This window comes from Ipomoea nil, unplaced genomic scaffold (assembly GCF_001879475.1).
Source record: "Ipomoea nil cultivar Tokyo-kokei standard unplaced genomic scaffold, Asagao_1.1 scaffold1509, whole genome shotgun sequence".
NCBI lineage: Eukaryota > Viridiplantae > Streptophyta > Magnoliopsida > Solanales > Convolvulaceae > Ipomoea > Ipomoea nil.
In genome coordinates, this window is record NW_017617937.1 from 2,437,499 (window position 1) to 2,453,052 (window position 15,554).

General features: G+C 34.3%; 2 protein-coding genes across 6 annotated transcripts; both read right to left on the minus strand.

Moving 5' to 3' along the window:
• Positions 1–949: 949 nt before the first annotated feature.
• On the minus strand, positions 950–4,249 carry LOC109189181 (putative transporter arsB). 3 transcript variants are annotated; one of them, XM_019339962.1, is made up of 4 exons: positions 4,087–4,249; positions 2,295–3,520; positions 1,800–1,989; positions 950–1,298 (listed from the first exon to the last, which is right to left on the minus strand). In XM_019339962.1, the coding sequence occupies exons 2-4, from the start codon at positions 3,441–3,443 to the stop codon at positions 1,033–1,035; spliced, it is 1,605 nt and encodes a 534-aa protein (XP_019195507.1). In that variant the 5' UTR covers positions 3,444–3,520; positions 4,087–4,249; the 3' UTR covers positions 950–1,032. The 3 variants fall into 3 exon arrangements, with proteins under 3 accessions (XP_019195507.1, XP_019195505.1, XP_019195506.1); XM_019339960.1 differs by having other exon boundaries at positions 4,044–4,249; XM_019339961.1 differs by having other exon boundaries at positions 2,295–3,751; positions 4,044–4,249.
• Positions 4,250–5,405: 1,156 nt separating this feature from the next.
• Positions 5,406–9,804, minus strand: LOC109189193. Of its 3 annotated transcripts, none has more exons than XR_002055563.1 (3): positions 9,557–9,804; positions 6,459–7,843; positions 5,406–5,875 (listed from the first exon to the last, which is right to left on the minus strand). XR_002055563.1 is itself a non-coding variant. In XM_019339984.1 (2 exons), the coding sequence occupies exons 1-2, from the start codon at positions 9,647–9,649 to the stop codon at positions 6,509–6,511; spliced, it is 1,428 nt and encodes a 475-aa protein (XP_019195529.1). In that variant the 5' UTR covers positions 9,650–9,804; the 3' UTR covers positions 5,986–6,508. The 3 variants fall into 3 exon arrangements, 1 of the variants encoding a protein (XP_019195529.1); XR_002055564.1 differs by lacking the exon at positions 5,406–5,875 and adding an exon at positions 5,986–6,332; XM_019339984.1 differs by lacking the exon at positions 5,406–5,875 and having other exon boundaries at positions 5,986–7,843.
• Between the last annotated feature and the right edge of the window lie 5,750 nt (positions 9,805–15,554).

Genomic DNA, 15,554 nt, shown 5'->3' on the forward strand with positions numbered 1-15,554 from the left:
TCAATTTTCTGACCAACTGAGTCAAGAAAAAAGCACTAATTGATTTTTTGGTACCTTGTTTTTTACGTTTCAGCTTAACTAGCCTTATTTTTTACTTTTTGGTACTTATTTTTTACTTAGGTTGGTCAATAAATTGAACGAGATATTAAATATGGAAATAATTGAATAATCATGCACTAAAATTAAAATTTTTAATAACAGAGACTTAATTTGGAAGGAGTATTATAGCAGCAATTATACTGTGGACCGCGGTCCAAAAATGATGCCGTTTCTTTATGCGCATGTTTGGTGTATTAATTACCAACTGAAACTACATTGTATCTAAACTGACACTGTCTCACGTATTATTTCTATATTATCAAATGAAATTGCAATTGAATTGAAATGAAATTGTAGTTGTGTTGAAATGAAACTGCAGTGTATATAAAAAACGGAATAGTATTTCACATATTTGAGTGTATATTGTACAATGAAAATATAGTTATATCGAAATGATAATGTAATTGTGTTTTAATGAAACTATAGTGTATATAAAATAAAATTAAATAACATTTTCACATATTTGAGTGTATAAATTTCAAATAAAATTGTAGTTGTGTTGAAATGAAACTGCAGTATATACAAATTGAAACTGAATAACAGAGTTATTTTTTGCGGAACAGCACAAGATGGGTATCGTTTCTTTTCATTAAACAAAATGACGTCGTTTAGAAGTTCGGTGCATAATCCTTTATGCACCGCGGTGCACGATATAATTTGCTAGTATTATAGTCGATGAACTAAAAGTGAATTTTTGAAAAATGTTCAGTCAGGTCTATGTATCACCGTCCACGAATGAAGGAACTAATGAAATGATGGAAAAAATTTTATCAAAAATTTTGAATGCACTTATATTGTGGATCACTGATAAATATTTATTATGGATTTATTTTTAAATAGTATGGATCACTGATAAATATTTCTTATGGATTTGTTTTTAAATAGTATCTAAAAATGAACATTAAAAAAAATAAAAAATCATATCATTATTGGTCACCCTCGTATGAGAAACAAGCCAATAGCCGTTACTATAATAGTGGAGGGAACTCCAAATTTGAGATGGCTCCAGAAGGATAAATTGTAGCCCAAGTGTTGAGCTCTACGAGCCTGCTCGCATACTATCAAGTTTGCAGCCGATCCTAAGAGTGACAGATTTCCGGCCACCGTGCTCACCCACGCCAATATCAGCCACGCCTTCTTCTCACTTTCCGGGGATATTGCAGCCGCCGACGCCGCCACCCTTCCTCCTAACAGCAGCACTGTATTGGATCAATGGTAAATTGTTAATTGTTGCAAACTATTTGGACTTAATTTGATGAATATTTGAATTCGATTCACTTACAGTAGAGTTTAGCTCGAGTGATTCGAGTACTGAATCTAGCCAATTTTAATATTCAACAAACAATTTTGGAGCCTAATTGAGTTTTACTGTTTATATAATCGAGTAGTAATATTCATTTTTGTTATATATTTAGTTATAATATACGGAGTACTTATTATTACAATTACAATTTTGTGTAAAAAAAAAAATATTTATTTTATTATGTCTATTTGAGTGGAGTTTGAATAATTTGAGTTGAGTTTAAATAACCTAAAAAATTAGAGTTTGATCTAGTTTGAGTTAAAAAATTTTTTTTATTGATTTGATTATCGGGTTCGACTTGACTGGATTACACTCGTGGTCGGAGATTACATGACAGGCTAAGAAAAGAGGCAAGGATAAATAGAGATGTTATGAAAGTGCATAGTCTCACACACACCTGTAGGTACATTTGAAGCCAAATTTGAGAGGAACAGTATGACAGCAGCAAGAACTGCTACTCCACTAAGGTGATCTATTTTAGCATATGGCTCCATCATTTCCCACACAGCACTTGGAATTCCTGTTTTGTTAAACCCATCAATTGTGATAAACATGCCACAAAAGAATATCAGCAGGGAGTATGATATCTGTGGAATTCAACAAAAAACAATGAGAAGAGAATGTCAGATTTATGGCATTCTGCAGGGCTAACATGATTACAAAAACAAAAGATTGATAAAAACATAGGTTAGTTGGCTTGGTAACCACAATGTTATAAGTTCATCTCCTAGCGTGAGCAGCCTGTTGGCTGTTTGAGCTATGGACAAACTAGGCTGGTTTATCTCCTTGTTGTCCTTTGCCGACTAGGGTCACAAGGCAGGATACACCATCGGGGAATGGCTGCGGGTTTCACTCGTCACTCAAAACCATAAGGGTTGGGTTTATAGTTTACCTTCTCCAAACATGGCCTTGCATCCTTGAAATCAAGAACCACAAGAACAAGTGCTGCTGTGATTGCAGTCCATGACATGTTCAAACCCATTAGCAGAGAAATCAGCATTCCAATAGTAACAAGATAAATGCAGAGCTTCCATGTTGTCCTTTTCCAGGTTTTTGTTATGTTTCCTTTCTCCTCTTCTAAAGTGGAGTGTTCGGTTTCAGTTCCATTAACAAGTGAGCCTTTTTTCCAGGAAACATGCTCCACCGGTCTGTGTTCTGATCTGTCGCTTGATACATTTGAGACCCTGGAAGAATTAACCTTCTCAATCTCGCTTTCACTGAGACTGCCACGGTTCCTGAGAGTCTCAGAATAGTTCGCGTGGCCATTGGCATTTGGAGAGGCTGGTTCCAATGCAGAGGTCAGTTCCTGGGAGTTCATGGAATTGAGATGTGACATTGTTGCAGGCGAGAAATTATGTGAGGTTACATCTTCTTCTGTCACCACTTCTGCAGCTGCATCTTCTTCGTCTTTCTGAGCTGACAGCAGCTTCCAGTACATACACAGCAGGAGGAGAGCATTGATCAGAACCCCCACAATCATTGCAGGAAAAATCCCAAGCAGAAACCGTCCAAAAGATATCTTGCTCTGCATCGCTATCACCAGATTCTGGGGATTCCCAATTGGAGTTGCAGACGACCCGATGTTTGCACTCGAGGCAAGAGCTAGCAGGAATGGGTGAGGCGGCAGATTCTGTTGCCTCGCGATTTTCAGCACAAACTCTGTCAGCACCACACAAGACGTGTCGTTGGTGAATAGCGCACTGGAAATGGCAGAAATCAAGCAGATTCTGAACAGCAAATCCTTGGCTCCCTTGCTCTTCCAGGCCAGCAATTTCCCCAGATACTTAAACATGTCTGCTCTTTCAAGATACACACTCACAACCATTGTCCCAAACAGAAGCCCCAGAATATGAAGATCAATTGCAGCATAGGCTTGTTCGGGCGTCAAAACCCGAAAAAGAACCATAAGCATAGCCCCAAGAAGAGACCCTGCAGTCCTTCCAACCGGCATAAACGGAACAGCAGGAAAAACAGCCAACACCCAAAAGATTGCAAAGGCAATTGACCCAAGAACCACTTTCACAGGTGCGCCCATTGCCATTTTTCTCCCAACTCTTTTCCTCTACAACACTAATATTTCTCACTCCATCAAGAAAATCACTGTTTACACCTCTGAAACTGCAAAAAGATTGAATCTTTACTTGTTATTAGAACTATAATCAACAACTCCTAAACTAGGGTTGGCTTTATCATGTGAAGAACACAACATTTGACCATTTGAATCTCGTGTCCTCTCTCTCTCACACACATAATTTTAATGGCTGAAGATGATGCCACGGCCTCATCTAACACATGACAGCACAACCCAAACTCTTTCCAAAGAATAAATGGATCCAGACACCTCAATGCCTATAAAAGTTCAATCCTGAAAAATAAATGATTATGTACTTCTTCACAGCCTAAAATTAAATGCAGTCTTTTTCATTGTCCAATGCCTGTTAAACCCACTATAATATTAAAGACATACAATTTCAACAACTGTAATCTTAAAGACTTCAAGAGATGTTTCTTCAGTTCATGTTTTGAACTTTAAAAAATACAGTATCTAAACAGTTCTTCCATTTATTCTCACAAAATTTTTCTTAAAAAATGAAAAAGAAACCAAAAAAGTGGGGTAAAGGAACAAGCAATATAAACCCACCTGGTCCATAGAAGAAGCTACTTTTTTTGCATTTGAAACTCACCAAAAAAGTTGCAGATTCAACAAACAGTGTTGAATCTTTTTGCATGTGGCCTTTACTGTTTGTTCATTTGCGTAGCTTGTCTTCAGTATTTGGCACAAATAATTGTATATATATATACATATACACGTAAAAATATGTAAAAGAGAAAATTACAACTTGATTTGATTTACTTAGTTAAAGTCACATGTTGAACGGTGGTTGCCTTTGTCCTTTTGCCACAATATCTTAAAAAGATTATCTTTTAGCAATTAAATAAATATTTGTGGCGGCAGACAACACATCCTCGGAAGTACCCAAATGGACCAAACCACGTTGCGTGTGTTCTTGAAACATTATTGAGCTTTCGCTTGCAGTTTTTAAATCCTTCAATTATTGCTCCGTTTAGACTTTAGAGTGTGCTGCTGACATAACAACAACGTTAGCAGTCGCAATCTGACGGTGTTACAATATACTTAATATTGAATTATTGAGTTCTCTTGTAGTTTTAAAATCCTTGATTATTGCTCTGTTGATGGTTGCTTTGATTTTCAGGAAACCTCACAATCGTTACTTAAAAGTGTATTTTAGATATTCGTTGAGGGTGTGTGCCGACATAAAGATAATAATAATAATAGCAGTTGCAATCAGACGGTGTTACAATAAAATGAAGTATTTAACAATTTAGTTGATAGTTGCTTGTATTAGCGGATAACTTATAGTATAGTTGATTGTGTTAGTTGTTTTAATCGAGTAATATTAGCATTTTATAGGAAATTGTTTGGTAAATTAGTGATTTAGAGCATGTCACTTGTAAAATAACTTTAAGGGGTCGTTTGGTTCACGGAATGTTAAATTACTGGGAATGTTAGATTCCTGTGTTTGGTTTAAAACTAAGATATGTAAATAAGACAACGGTAATAAGATAAATTGATTAAAAAATACAAATCCCTACATTAGTAATAAGACAAGAGAATGTGAGATTCCCTTCCAATAGCTAAAAACTTAATGTGGAGGTTATCTGACCGAAAAGTTACATAACCTGAACCAAACATGAGAATCTTATATTACCAAGCAAATATAACCTGAACAAAACGCCCCCTAAAGGGTATGAATATATTATTTTATTGAGTTAATTTCATTTTTTTGTCATAGATTTATAAGTGACATTCTATTTTTAATCTTTTTTTTCATAACATTCCATGTTGATTATAGTATTATTGTGACATGATCATTTTTTGTACTTGTATATTAATCCAGATTCTCATTATAACTGATGGGGGGCCATGGAACACATCACACATCACGCATTAGTTAGAAGGCAAGCACATCCTAACCTAATAAAAGATTCAATTTTTACTAATAATAATTCATCAAGATTTATAAATTGTCACTAGTAACAAGAATCGAATTGGAATCATTATTAGTAAATGTAACCTATCTTTATCAACACACCCACTATTCTTGTTTTTTCTCCTAAAACTTTGACCAATATGAGCAGAGCACAAACATCCAATTCCATATATGTTCACAGTTAACTCCAATACCCAAATGGCAGGTTGGCCTTACCTGTACTGACTGAAACTAGACAATAGCATTCACTGAGAAAGTGGACCAATTGATGATACTCATTTTGCATTTCTGTGGACCTTTTCATCCAAACAAGTGCAGAATTGCAGATTTCCTTATCTATATGTACCCACCTACCTGTTTCTTCAATGCTTACCTAAGATGGCCACTTACAAAGGTGGACATTCTCTGGCCACTTGCTGGACTTCTAGGTCATAGTGTCATATTCTCAGAAATTAATATCCTGAGATGAGTTGAAACAGAGAGAAGGTAAGTTTTCAGGCAAGAATTCATGGTAAGTTTTGTGGAAGAAGAAAGCATGAAAAGAGCGATATAGAAATCATAATTTCATACTTCAAAGTAAAGCACAGTAACTTTAATGGGAAGAAATTCTATTACACTCTGATATTCACTCTGTAGGATAAAGAGTCATTCAATGATACAGATCATTACATATCTCAGCTCCTTTAACCTCCACCAATACTACTAGCTAGCCTAACAGCCCCAGAATGGGAAAAGGGGAAGAAGAGATGAAAAAGAAAGTTTTACAGTCTGCTAAAATGAATTTACAACTGTGTTTGGACATAATTTCGGGTGTACACATCAATAAGAACACTTAAGCCAACTTCCCAGTCAAATGATCACTAGAAACCAATTTCTGTTGCATGGTGAGAACCCATCACTATCTTCTCCGCTCAGAGCTAATTTGTTCAATCCAAGTATATATGATTATTCACAGGCTTGAAAAAAAAAAAAAAAAAAGGAACTTTGCCTCCGAAATTTCATTCCCATCTTATTCTTTTAGAAGTAGTGGATGCGATAATTACCTGCTCTTTTCTTTTGAGACTGATGAACGGTGGCCATAGTGTATTTTGTGTTAGCTGACTTTAGGCTGCAGCAATGGGAAGAAAGTCCAATTGTTCTGAAGAGCTGGTTCCTTCCCAGGAGCTTTGTCACTAGTCCACCACTCACAGTCAACACTGGACTTATCCAGGACTTCGGGTTTGACATTGTCGAAATCAAAGTCTTTGCTCAAATCCAGTGCAGTACTTGAGTGCTTTTGAGAGCTTTGGTCTCCTTCCTCTTTTAGAGCTTTACCACAAATGGCGTTTGCGCTTTCTTCAACAGAAGACTTGCTAGAGTGCTCGACTTCCTTTAACAAATCAGTTGGGTAAATGGTTTCTGCTGAAATGTCCTCTAGAGGTTCAGCTGTGGCATCATGCGACGTGACAGGAACCTTTTCACGACAACTTGGAATATCTTCCCCAGTCAATTCAAATGAAACTCTATGATGAATTGCAGTGTCATTGTCTAGAGACTCGTTGTCTGAATTGGCAAGTGATGCAACCTCTGAAATTTGGTTCTCCAGAATATAACTGTCTCGTGACAGAGGTTCTCCACCATTAGGAGTCATAGCCCCAGAACCAAGCCTTGAAAGGCCACCATTTGGAGTCTGAGTTCCAGAACCTAGTCTTGAACCCCAACCATTTGGTGTTAAAGATCCTGAACCCCACTTGCGAGTGGAGAAGTGCTCATAACCAAGATACTTTGGAGCTTCCCCTTTACGTAACTCAAGGATAGAGTACTTATCAGGGAAAGGTGTAGAGGTGCCAGAATATGAGACTGCTGAACCTGGTGATATTAAACGACTACCTGGGCTTCCGGGGCACTGGTAAGGCTGATAATCATACTGTGATAAAGGGAATTTGATGTTGGCCCCACTGTTTCTCCGGTTGCGGGCTAGTGATGAAGTCAAAAGCTGAGCAAATGGCACTTCCGGTGAAGGTGGTGTTGTCAGCTGTGCAGGTTCAGGAGGGGGAGTGAAACAAGCAGTGGATGGTTCAGTGGTGACAGCAGAAAATACGGGTGGTGTAACTAACTGAGTTTCATGAGCATAGGGACCAATAGCAAAACCTGAAGCAGTCACGCCTGGTGAAAATGCATTGATAGATAATGCAGTGAGAGAAAGTAATCCAGCTGGCGATTGGGTAGCAGAGGGAGGATCCGACTGGAGAAAAGATGCAGGGGAAGAGGGAGGAGCTATGAAGGGTAACACAATGGTAGTTTGATGACTTGGATTCCCAGAAACTGGAGCTGCAGCTACGGGTGCAATTGGTTCGGGAACAAGGACAGCATGACCAATTCGTTTAGTATTCTGCTTGTATGAACCAAAACACCAGTAAAGACTCCAGCAGCTTCCCCATCCTCTTTTCTGGAATAAAATACAATTTCTTAGTAAATAAAGGGTAAAAATATATAATTTCCGATCAATTTTGCAAGACAGTGAAGGACATAACATGTCAGTTCCAAATGGGACTCAAGACAGGAGGAAAATGTTGGTAAGAGAAAATAACCATGAACACATAGTTTCAATTTTAAAACAAAGATCAAATTTCATCCATTTACAAAGAACAAGTTGAAAACCATAACACGCACAATACTATAGGCAACTCTGTGACTCAGAAGTGTACCTATAATATTTACTATGGCCAAATCGGGTTTGAACCATATACATATGTCTGAAGACTTCAAGTAATAAGTAACATCTACTTACTGTTATATTGCATGCCAGAATATTAAAATTGCTAGTTAGGTCAAAGACTTCCAGGGAAGAACTTTGATCTGTTAACGAAGTTGAGCTACAATATTAAACTTTGAAAATTCATGCAGCCTCTCTCCTCTGATACAGATAATCTCAGAACTATAATCTGCCTCAAGCTTCTCTAACCGAGAACTTACTGACAAGATCCTGCTACAATATTAACTAGATCATACAATAAAACACCAACTGAACCATTCCTCTGGCAACTTTAATCAAGAATATCCAACATCCACTATGGATTTTCAGTATCATTTTCAAGAAGCTAAGGTGTGTTAGGGATTTATACTAGTGGTAGGCTTGAGCACCTTTCCACACTAAATAGTCAGGGTTCAGATCCCATCCCCACACTATCTCACCATTTGTCTTGCAGATAAAGTTAGTATCGAAAACCTTTTTGTTGAAGTAGCAGCATACTTTTTAAGCTTCCTCCCTCGAAGTCCAAACTCTATTCCTTTTCAATCTAAGAAGCATGCTGTTCAGTTTCAGCTGGAGGAGGACTAGGCATTTTGACAGCAATTATTACACACTTGCAATTACAATGGATAATGGCATGACCATCTCCCCAATCATGAAGTCAAAAAGGGGCATGGTCTTAATCAACCTTTCCTAACATTTTTTCAAGGCTAGTGTTAAAGAATTTCATCATAGCAACTATACTAAACTCCCTGATCCCCTAAATCTAAAACCACAAACCTTTTGTTCTAGATCTATCCTTTATCAACTTCTGCAGGAGATATAACTTTAAGCAACTGTATATGTGTTACCTACAGCAGTCTTCTTCCACAGTCAAAAAAGAACTGAATTGTACACTTTCAACAGTTCAAATTATCCTTTTCTGTCCTTGAAACTTCAAAAAGGCATTTAGTATACCAACACTCAATCTTTTGCTAGTTTTTACACAGCCTAAGTCAAATATAATCTTTTTCCCTTTTCATCCTACAGATGACTTTTTGTTTTTGTTTTTCAATTCCAGTTCCCTCTGTTGCTTTCCTGGAAAATAACTTCAGAAAGAGTTAAACACCCCAAATTCAAGGTCTATATATTCTCCATCTTAAATCCACTGATTCCATCCCACAACAAAATCAAATAAATCACAGAAGGATTCAACTATATGCTCAAATCTCACCACAACCAATACACAGATCCAACAAAATTCCATCAAATCACTTAAATTCCACAAAACGAAAACGCGAAAATCAATCAAATTATAAACGCAACAAAGCAAATCATGATTTTCACACATCACATACAAACTGGACACACACATACATACATGCATACATACAAAACCATGTCCACGCATGTATACGTATATGTATGTACCCGAACAGATGTTGGCTGAACTCTACTCTCGGCGGTAACTATGGCCGTGGCGGCAGCATTTACTGTTTCTACACTGTTAGGTACGCTACTCATGCCGATTCCTGGTACAGAGCGTTTCAAACTTTTCACGGTGACTCTTACACCGGCGAGACAGAACAAGAATTTCCCGGTGAATCCCCGCCGGAATTCAACCACGAGACATTCGCCAGGAAGCTGGAAAAGAGCAGACAGATGCAGAAACAAACGGCTTCTTATAAATGACCCAAAATATTTTGCAAATTATAACGTGAGCCCACCACTCTCCTCAAACTAATATTCTCATCATATTTTTAAATAAATTGTTTATTACATCTAACCTAATATTTCTAATCATATTCAAACTTTTACATTTATTATATTTTAGCAAAATATTTATATGGTTTAAAATCAATATGGAGTTTTGTTGGTTGACGAGAAAAAGTTATAGGGGTGTTGGTAAATAGTTGTTAGTTGATTGTGTTAGTGGGTTTGACTAGTTGATAACATTAGTTGATTATAGCTATAAAAATGTTTTGTAAATTAGTTGTTAGTTGATAGCAGATTACACCCAAAATAATTTTTTTAAAAAACTTATTAAAAAAGTTGGTTTGAGCAATTTTTTTTTTATTTTTATTTAAATTTTAGCATTTTGGAACAATAAGTTGTTACAAAAAAACTAATTAATCAAACACTCATATTACTTGTTTAATCAAATCAAACAGCTAATAGTGATCAAATAAGTTAAAATTGATTGATTAGCTAACTATATTACCAAACAAGGTCATAGTCACTATTTGAAAATGTGCATTAGATAAACTCTATTCATATGTAATAACCGCAAAGTACATTGAAAGATCTTGTGTGATGACTTCTATTAATAGAATATTTGTAATAATCAAACTTGTGACTTTTAGGTTAGAATAGATATTATTTTTACATATATATAGAATTATACAAGTCAAAATTCATTACGTTAATAGTTTGTACGAAAATTAATATACCCCTCTGAGTAATACTTGAAATAATTTACTGTACAACATTCTTGTACAAAGTATATATTTAGCAAAAGTGTACTTTTTATGTTACTAAAAAAAGATTAATGAAAATGACATAATCTCTCAAACATAAAATATCATCACTTAATAGCATCATACAATATAGAGAAACAATACTTTTTGCCCATAAATTATGTTACTTTACCTTCTAAATTAACTTAAAATTATCTTAATAGGGGTTTTTTTTTTTTCCTCAATTTTCTTGTCGAATTTAGGCAAGGTGACAAAGTGAGAAAGAGAATGTGTGAGTTGTTAAAGAAGGTGAATTTTTTGTAGGTCTCACTGGATATTTATTTTAAAAAAAAAAATAGTTGGTGCATGTGTCCGCTGGGCGCATCAATATGGACGTCAATTTAATTGCTTTTGCTTTTTATTTTTATTTTTCCCCCTTCTATCTCCTTTCTTTATTTTCTTGTTGGATCTTGGATATATATATATATATATATATATATATATATATATATATATATACACACACACACACAACTAAATTATAATGTTTTGAGCTTCAAAATCTCATGCAATTGGCATGAGTTTTGAAATCAAAATCGTTGATTTTGAGTTCAAACCTAAAGTTCTATTGTAATTTCTCCTATTATAAGGTGGTAATTTGCTTACGGTTATTTGAGATATTGTTGTAAATTATTAAAATGACATATTTATTAATTATAATGACAATATTCATTAAAAATTATGGGAAAAATGTTACTCCGTATAAATATGAAAATGGGTCATTTTAGGCTTTTAGCATAAATGAAAATGGGTAAAAGTAGTGATGATTTTGGTTTAGGAAAGTGATGGATGGTGTGGCCTTAAAGTCAAGGTGCGCACGTGCGCATAACCCATTTTTGTTGGGGTGAGGGATGGGCTTTCATCAGCCCCCTTGTGGAAGAAAGTGACTCCACTCTCTCCCCGTAATAATAATATCTCTTAACTATTCATTATTATCATTACTAAATTATTACTTATACTATTCACATACGAAGATGTTAAGTAGTGAAAAGTAAAAAAGTCCTTAGCCTTTTCCTCCCAAACTTTATGCATTGAGTTCATAAGCCCCTTTTATCAATCAAAACTTTTTATAACCCATTTTTCTCTCATATCCTTATTTGGATTAATACATGATGCATAGGTATTTTTCATACTATTACTATTACTATTATTATTGATACTTGTATATCATATATTATAAAATCTTGTTACAAATTAAATTTTTAGGTACGAAAAGCATGTTTTTACCACTCAGTTACCTCTTTTGAGATTTTTATTTTGTTGACAAGAAAAAAAAATGCAATCACTATCTGATGGTGTACATTGAGGAAAACCCTTCCTTATGCTCTAGCTGGTAAATGATCAGAATGGAGTAAATCACCTTAGATTGTATATAGCTGACCGATTCAAACTAAGTTAACAACCTAATCATAGGTGTGTTCATTCGGTTAATTATCGAACCAAATTGACTGAATTTTTAAATGCTTTAACTTTAACCGAACTGAATTTCATATTTATGAATTAACTAAACTGATTTTTATCAGTTAATCGACCGATTAACCAAAATATTTTAGTCCAATTTAAAAAAAAAAAATTAAAATTTGTAAATTTATAATTTCACACCACAAAACAGTCATCACACCATTACATAAATGATAAAATTTGTAAAATTAATCTAAAAGTATTACTTATGAATTATAAAAGATTAAAGCATATATATACACATGTAATTCGATTATCGATCAATTAATTTGGTTAATTGACACTTTCAAACTGAATTAACCGAAATTCTTAAAAAGGTTTAACCATTAAATGAATCACGGTTAAAAAATGATTAACTGAATTTTATCAGTTTGATTGGTTAATTGATTTTTCACTGAATTATGTATACCCCTACCCAATAACTTAACTGGGTTGTTTCTGAAACTAATTATTGTTATTATTATTATTATTAGAAGAAGAAGTGTGATTATTGTTGAGCAGAGTTCCGGAAGTCCTAATCGGCTAATCCTCCATCAACAAACTAATCAAGAGATTACACGGTAGATGTGGTGGGGTCCACCGATGACAACGACTGACGAAGACTTGAAGACTTGCCCGCCACCGTTGCCCGTTGGGGAGGCTCGTCTTCATTATTTTTTATTTTTTCTTTATGTTTTTTTATTTCCGTCAAAGCAGTGTGCTTATCATCAAAATATTTTTATTTATTTTTAATGCTACTGACTCTAATATATTGTAGTATCTGTTCAAACATATTTTCTCAATATAATAAAGCACATAGAGCCAATAACGTCTCTCCTGAGACCAGACCTCATAACTTTCCACATAAGAGATGTCACTACATGTCATCTGAGCACAAAGTGCTTGTCAAAAAAATATATTTTCTTTTAAAATTATTTTATTAACTTCTTTCTCTATCTCCGGGTTAGGATGGATGGGGGGTGTGGTGTGAGTGGGTCCCTCAACGCCAAACACATCACATGGCTCTAAGTAGCTGCTTTTTGGTCTCTAATTAAAAGGGCATCTATGATCTCCTCCTCAATCCTCATCCTACTCCTACAACACTCTCTCCATACAATTTGCTCTTTTTTTTTTCTTTTTTTTTTTTTTAATATCATCCGAAAATGTTATGTAAATCAAATTTAAAGTATGACAAGATAACATCATATATCATTTTTCAGAAAAGTATATAATAATTTTTTCATTTATAACTTATTTCGAATATGATAATAGATAACATATTCATTTATTATGGTCTTGATATGTCATTATTTTATTAAAATATCTCTTAGTAAAATGGATCGGTTCACGAATATTTTGTGGAACATAAATAATTTTCATCATTTTAGGTCTAGTAGATCATATTTTTTATGACGAAAGAAACTTTATTAACTATCCAAAAGTATATATTAGGTAAATCATACTCTTCTATAATAGCTTGCAAACCACACATGATAGATAAAACAAGTTAGGAGGACTAAGTAAAATAGCATTTGTTGGGGTGTAATTTACCATTAAGTGTTATATATATATATATATATATATATATATATATATATATATATATATTCATGTATAAATAATCCCTTAGGATCGTTGGATATTGGTGTTTGAGGGGTAGGATTGCAACGTGCAAACTAATCTCATATGTGATATGTCAATCGAAATGATCAATACAAAAAATTAATGATAAGAAGAAATAAAACTCGTAATATTTTTATAACTATGACGGTGTATTTGGAAGCATTTGATAATGTATATGCAAATAACTAATTGTGCATATACGTGATTGCACTATTATAGATTCCGAGTGTATTTTCAGTTATTCGGGAATGTACTATCAAACGTTTTTAAATGCACCGTCATAATTATAAAATATCACTGTATTTTTCTTTTCAATTTTATAATCCTAGATCAACATATGATATTAATCTACATGTACTTACAGAGTTACGGAGTACTAATTTTCACATGATCTGCCCCATAATATATGTGCTTTAAAAATGGATCTTATGGGTGATGGAAGGAGCAGATGGGTCATGGGTGGATCTGTGTTGGACAAGCAACGTGGAATGTTGAGAGTGGGGTGTGGATCTTGTCTTAAAAGCAAAGGCCTAGGGCCTTGACCTAAGGACCAACTTGTTAAGGCCCACTACTTGCAAATTCTTTTGCACCAAATTTTCAACGGCAAATTATGCTAGGCAAGGTGCGCACGGCGCTAAAACGGCGTCATTTTCACTGAAAATGTTCGAAACGCCGTTTTAACTATAAAAAAAAAATGTTCGAAACACCGTTAATGGCATATTCATTATGAAATTATGAATATACAGTTATGACATTATGAATGTACAGTTATAGAATTATGAATGTACATTTATGGAATTATGAACTTACAATTATGAACATAGAGTTTCGAAAATTATGAATGTTCGGTATGGAATTATGAATATATAGTATGGAATTATGAATGTACAGTTATGAAATTATGAATGTACAATTATAAAATTATGAATGTACAGTTATGAAATTATGAACATAGAACTCTGACATTATGAACTTACAATTATGAACATAGAGCTTCGAAAATAATGAATTTACAGTTATTGAATTATGAATGTACAATTACGGAATTATGAATGTACAGTTATGGAATTATGAATGTACAGTTATGAAATTATGAATGTACAGTTGTGAAATTATGAACACAAAGCTGTGAATATATGCTCCTATAATGAAGCGGTCTGAAAATAATTTTTTTTTTTTTTTTAAAAAAGAGGAAGATAACGGTGCCTGACGACACCGTTACCGTGCCCATGATGCACGCTGGGCACGATTCCACAACATAACGACTGATTTTCAACAGTGGAATATGCTTGGATTTATTTTTAATGTAACTGAAAAGTTAGAAAATTAAATTGTATGCGTATGTCATGTTAACGAGTCAAACTTTGCAAGTACAATTAGAATAGAGACTAGATTAACCTTATAATGATAGAGATGTCATGTATAATTGGGTTAATATAGTATCACATAATATATTAGCACAATATGTTAAAAAATAAAAAATAAAAAATCGAGGGGGCTTAATTCAATGATCACTCTAGAAGTCTTGCTTCAGTGGTAGCATATGAATTCGATTTTCACCAAAGACATGGGATCATTGGGAGCTGATTGAGCAACTCGCGATTTATCTCCTCCAATCCTTAAGATTAATCTAGGGTAACCAGTAAATCTAGCCTACATAATTTTTTTATTTTTTTTTTAAAAGGAAAAGGGTCAAATAGACCCTTGACCTATAGGCAAAAGAGCAATTAGGCCCTTCAACTTGTTATTTTGAGTCAAATAAATTCAATAACAAATTTTTCACTTGGAATAACGGGTCAAAAAATTCCGACAACGTTTCCAGTGACAAAAAAAAAAAAAAAAAAAAAAAA

Bases quoted from the DNA above. Each gene is read 5' to 3' on its own strand.
- LOC109189181 (XM_019339962.1), bottom strand. From the start codon at position 3,443: ATGGCAATGGGCGCACCTGTGAAAGTGGTTCTTGGGTCAATTGCCTTT. The intron at 1,990-2,294 runs GTAAACTATAAA...TGAATTCCACAG, and splicing joins CAAGGCCATGTTTGGAGAAG to ATATCATACTCCCTGCTGAT. The intron at 1,299-1,799 runs GTGTGTGTGAGA...GATCCAATACAG, and splicing joins GGCTTCAAATGTACCTACAG to TGCTGCTGTTAGGAGGAAGG.
- LOC109189193 (XM_019339984.1), bottom strand. From the start codon at position 9,649: ATGAGTAGCGTACCTAACAGTGTAGAAACAGTAAATGCTGCCGCCACG. The intron at 7,844-9,556 runs GTACATACATAT...ATTTTATTCCAG, and splicing joins TTCAGCCAACATCTGTTCGG to AAAAGAGGATGGGGAAGCTG.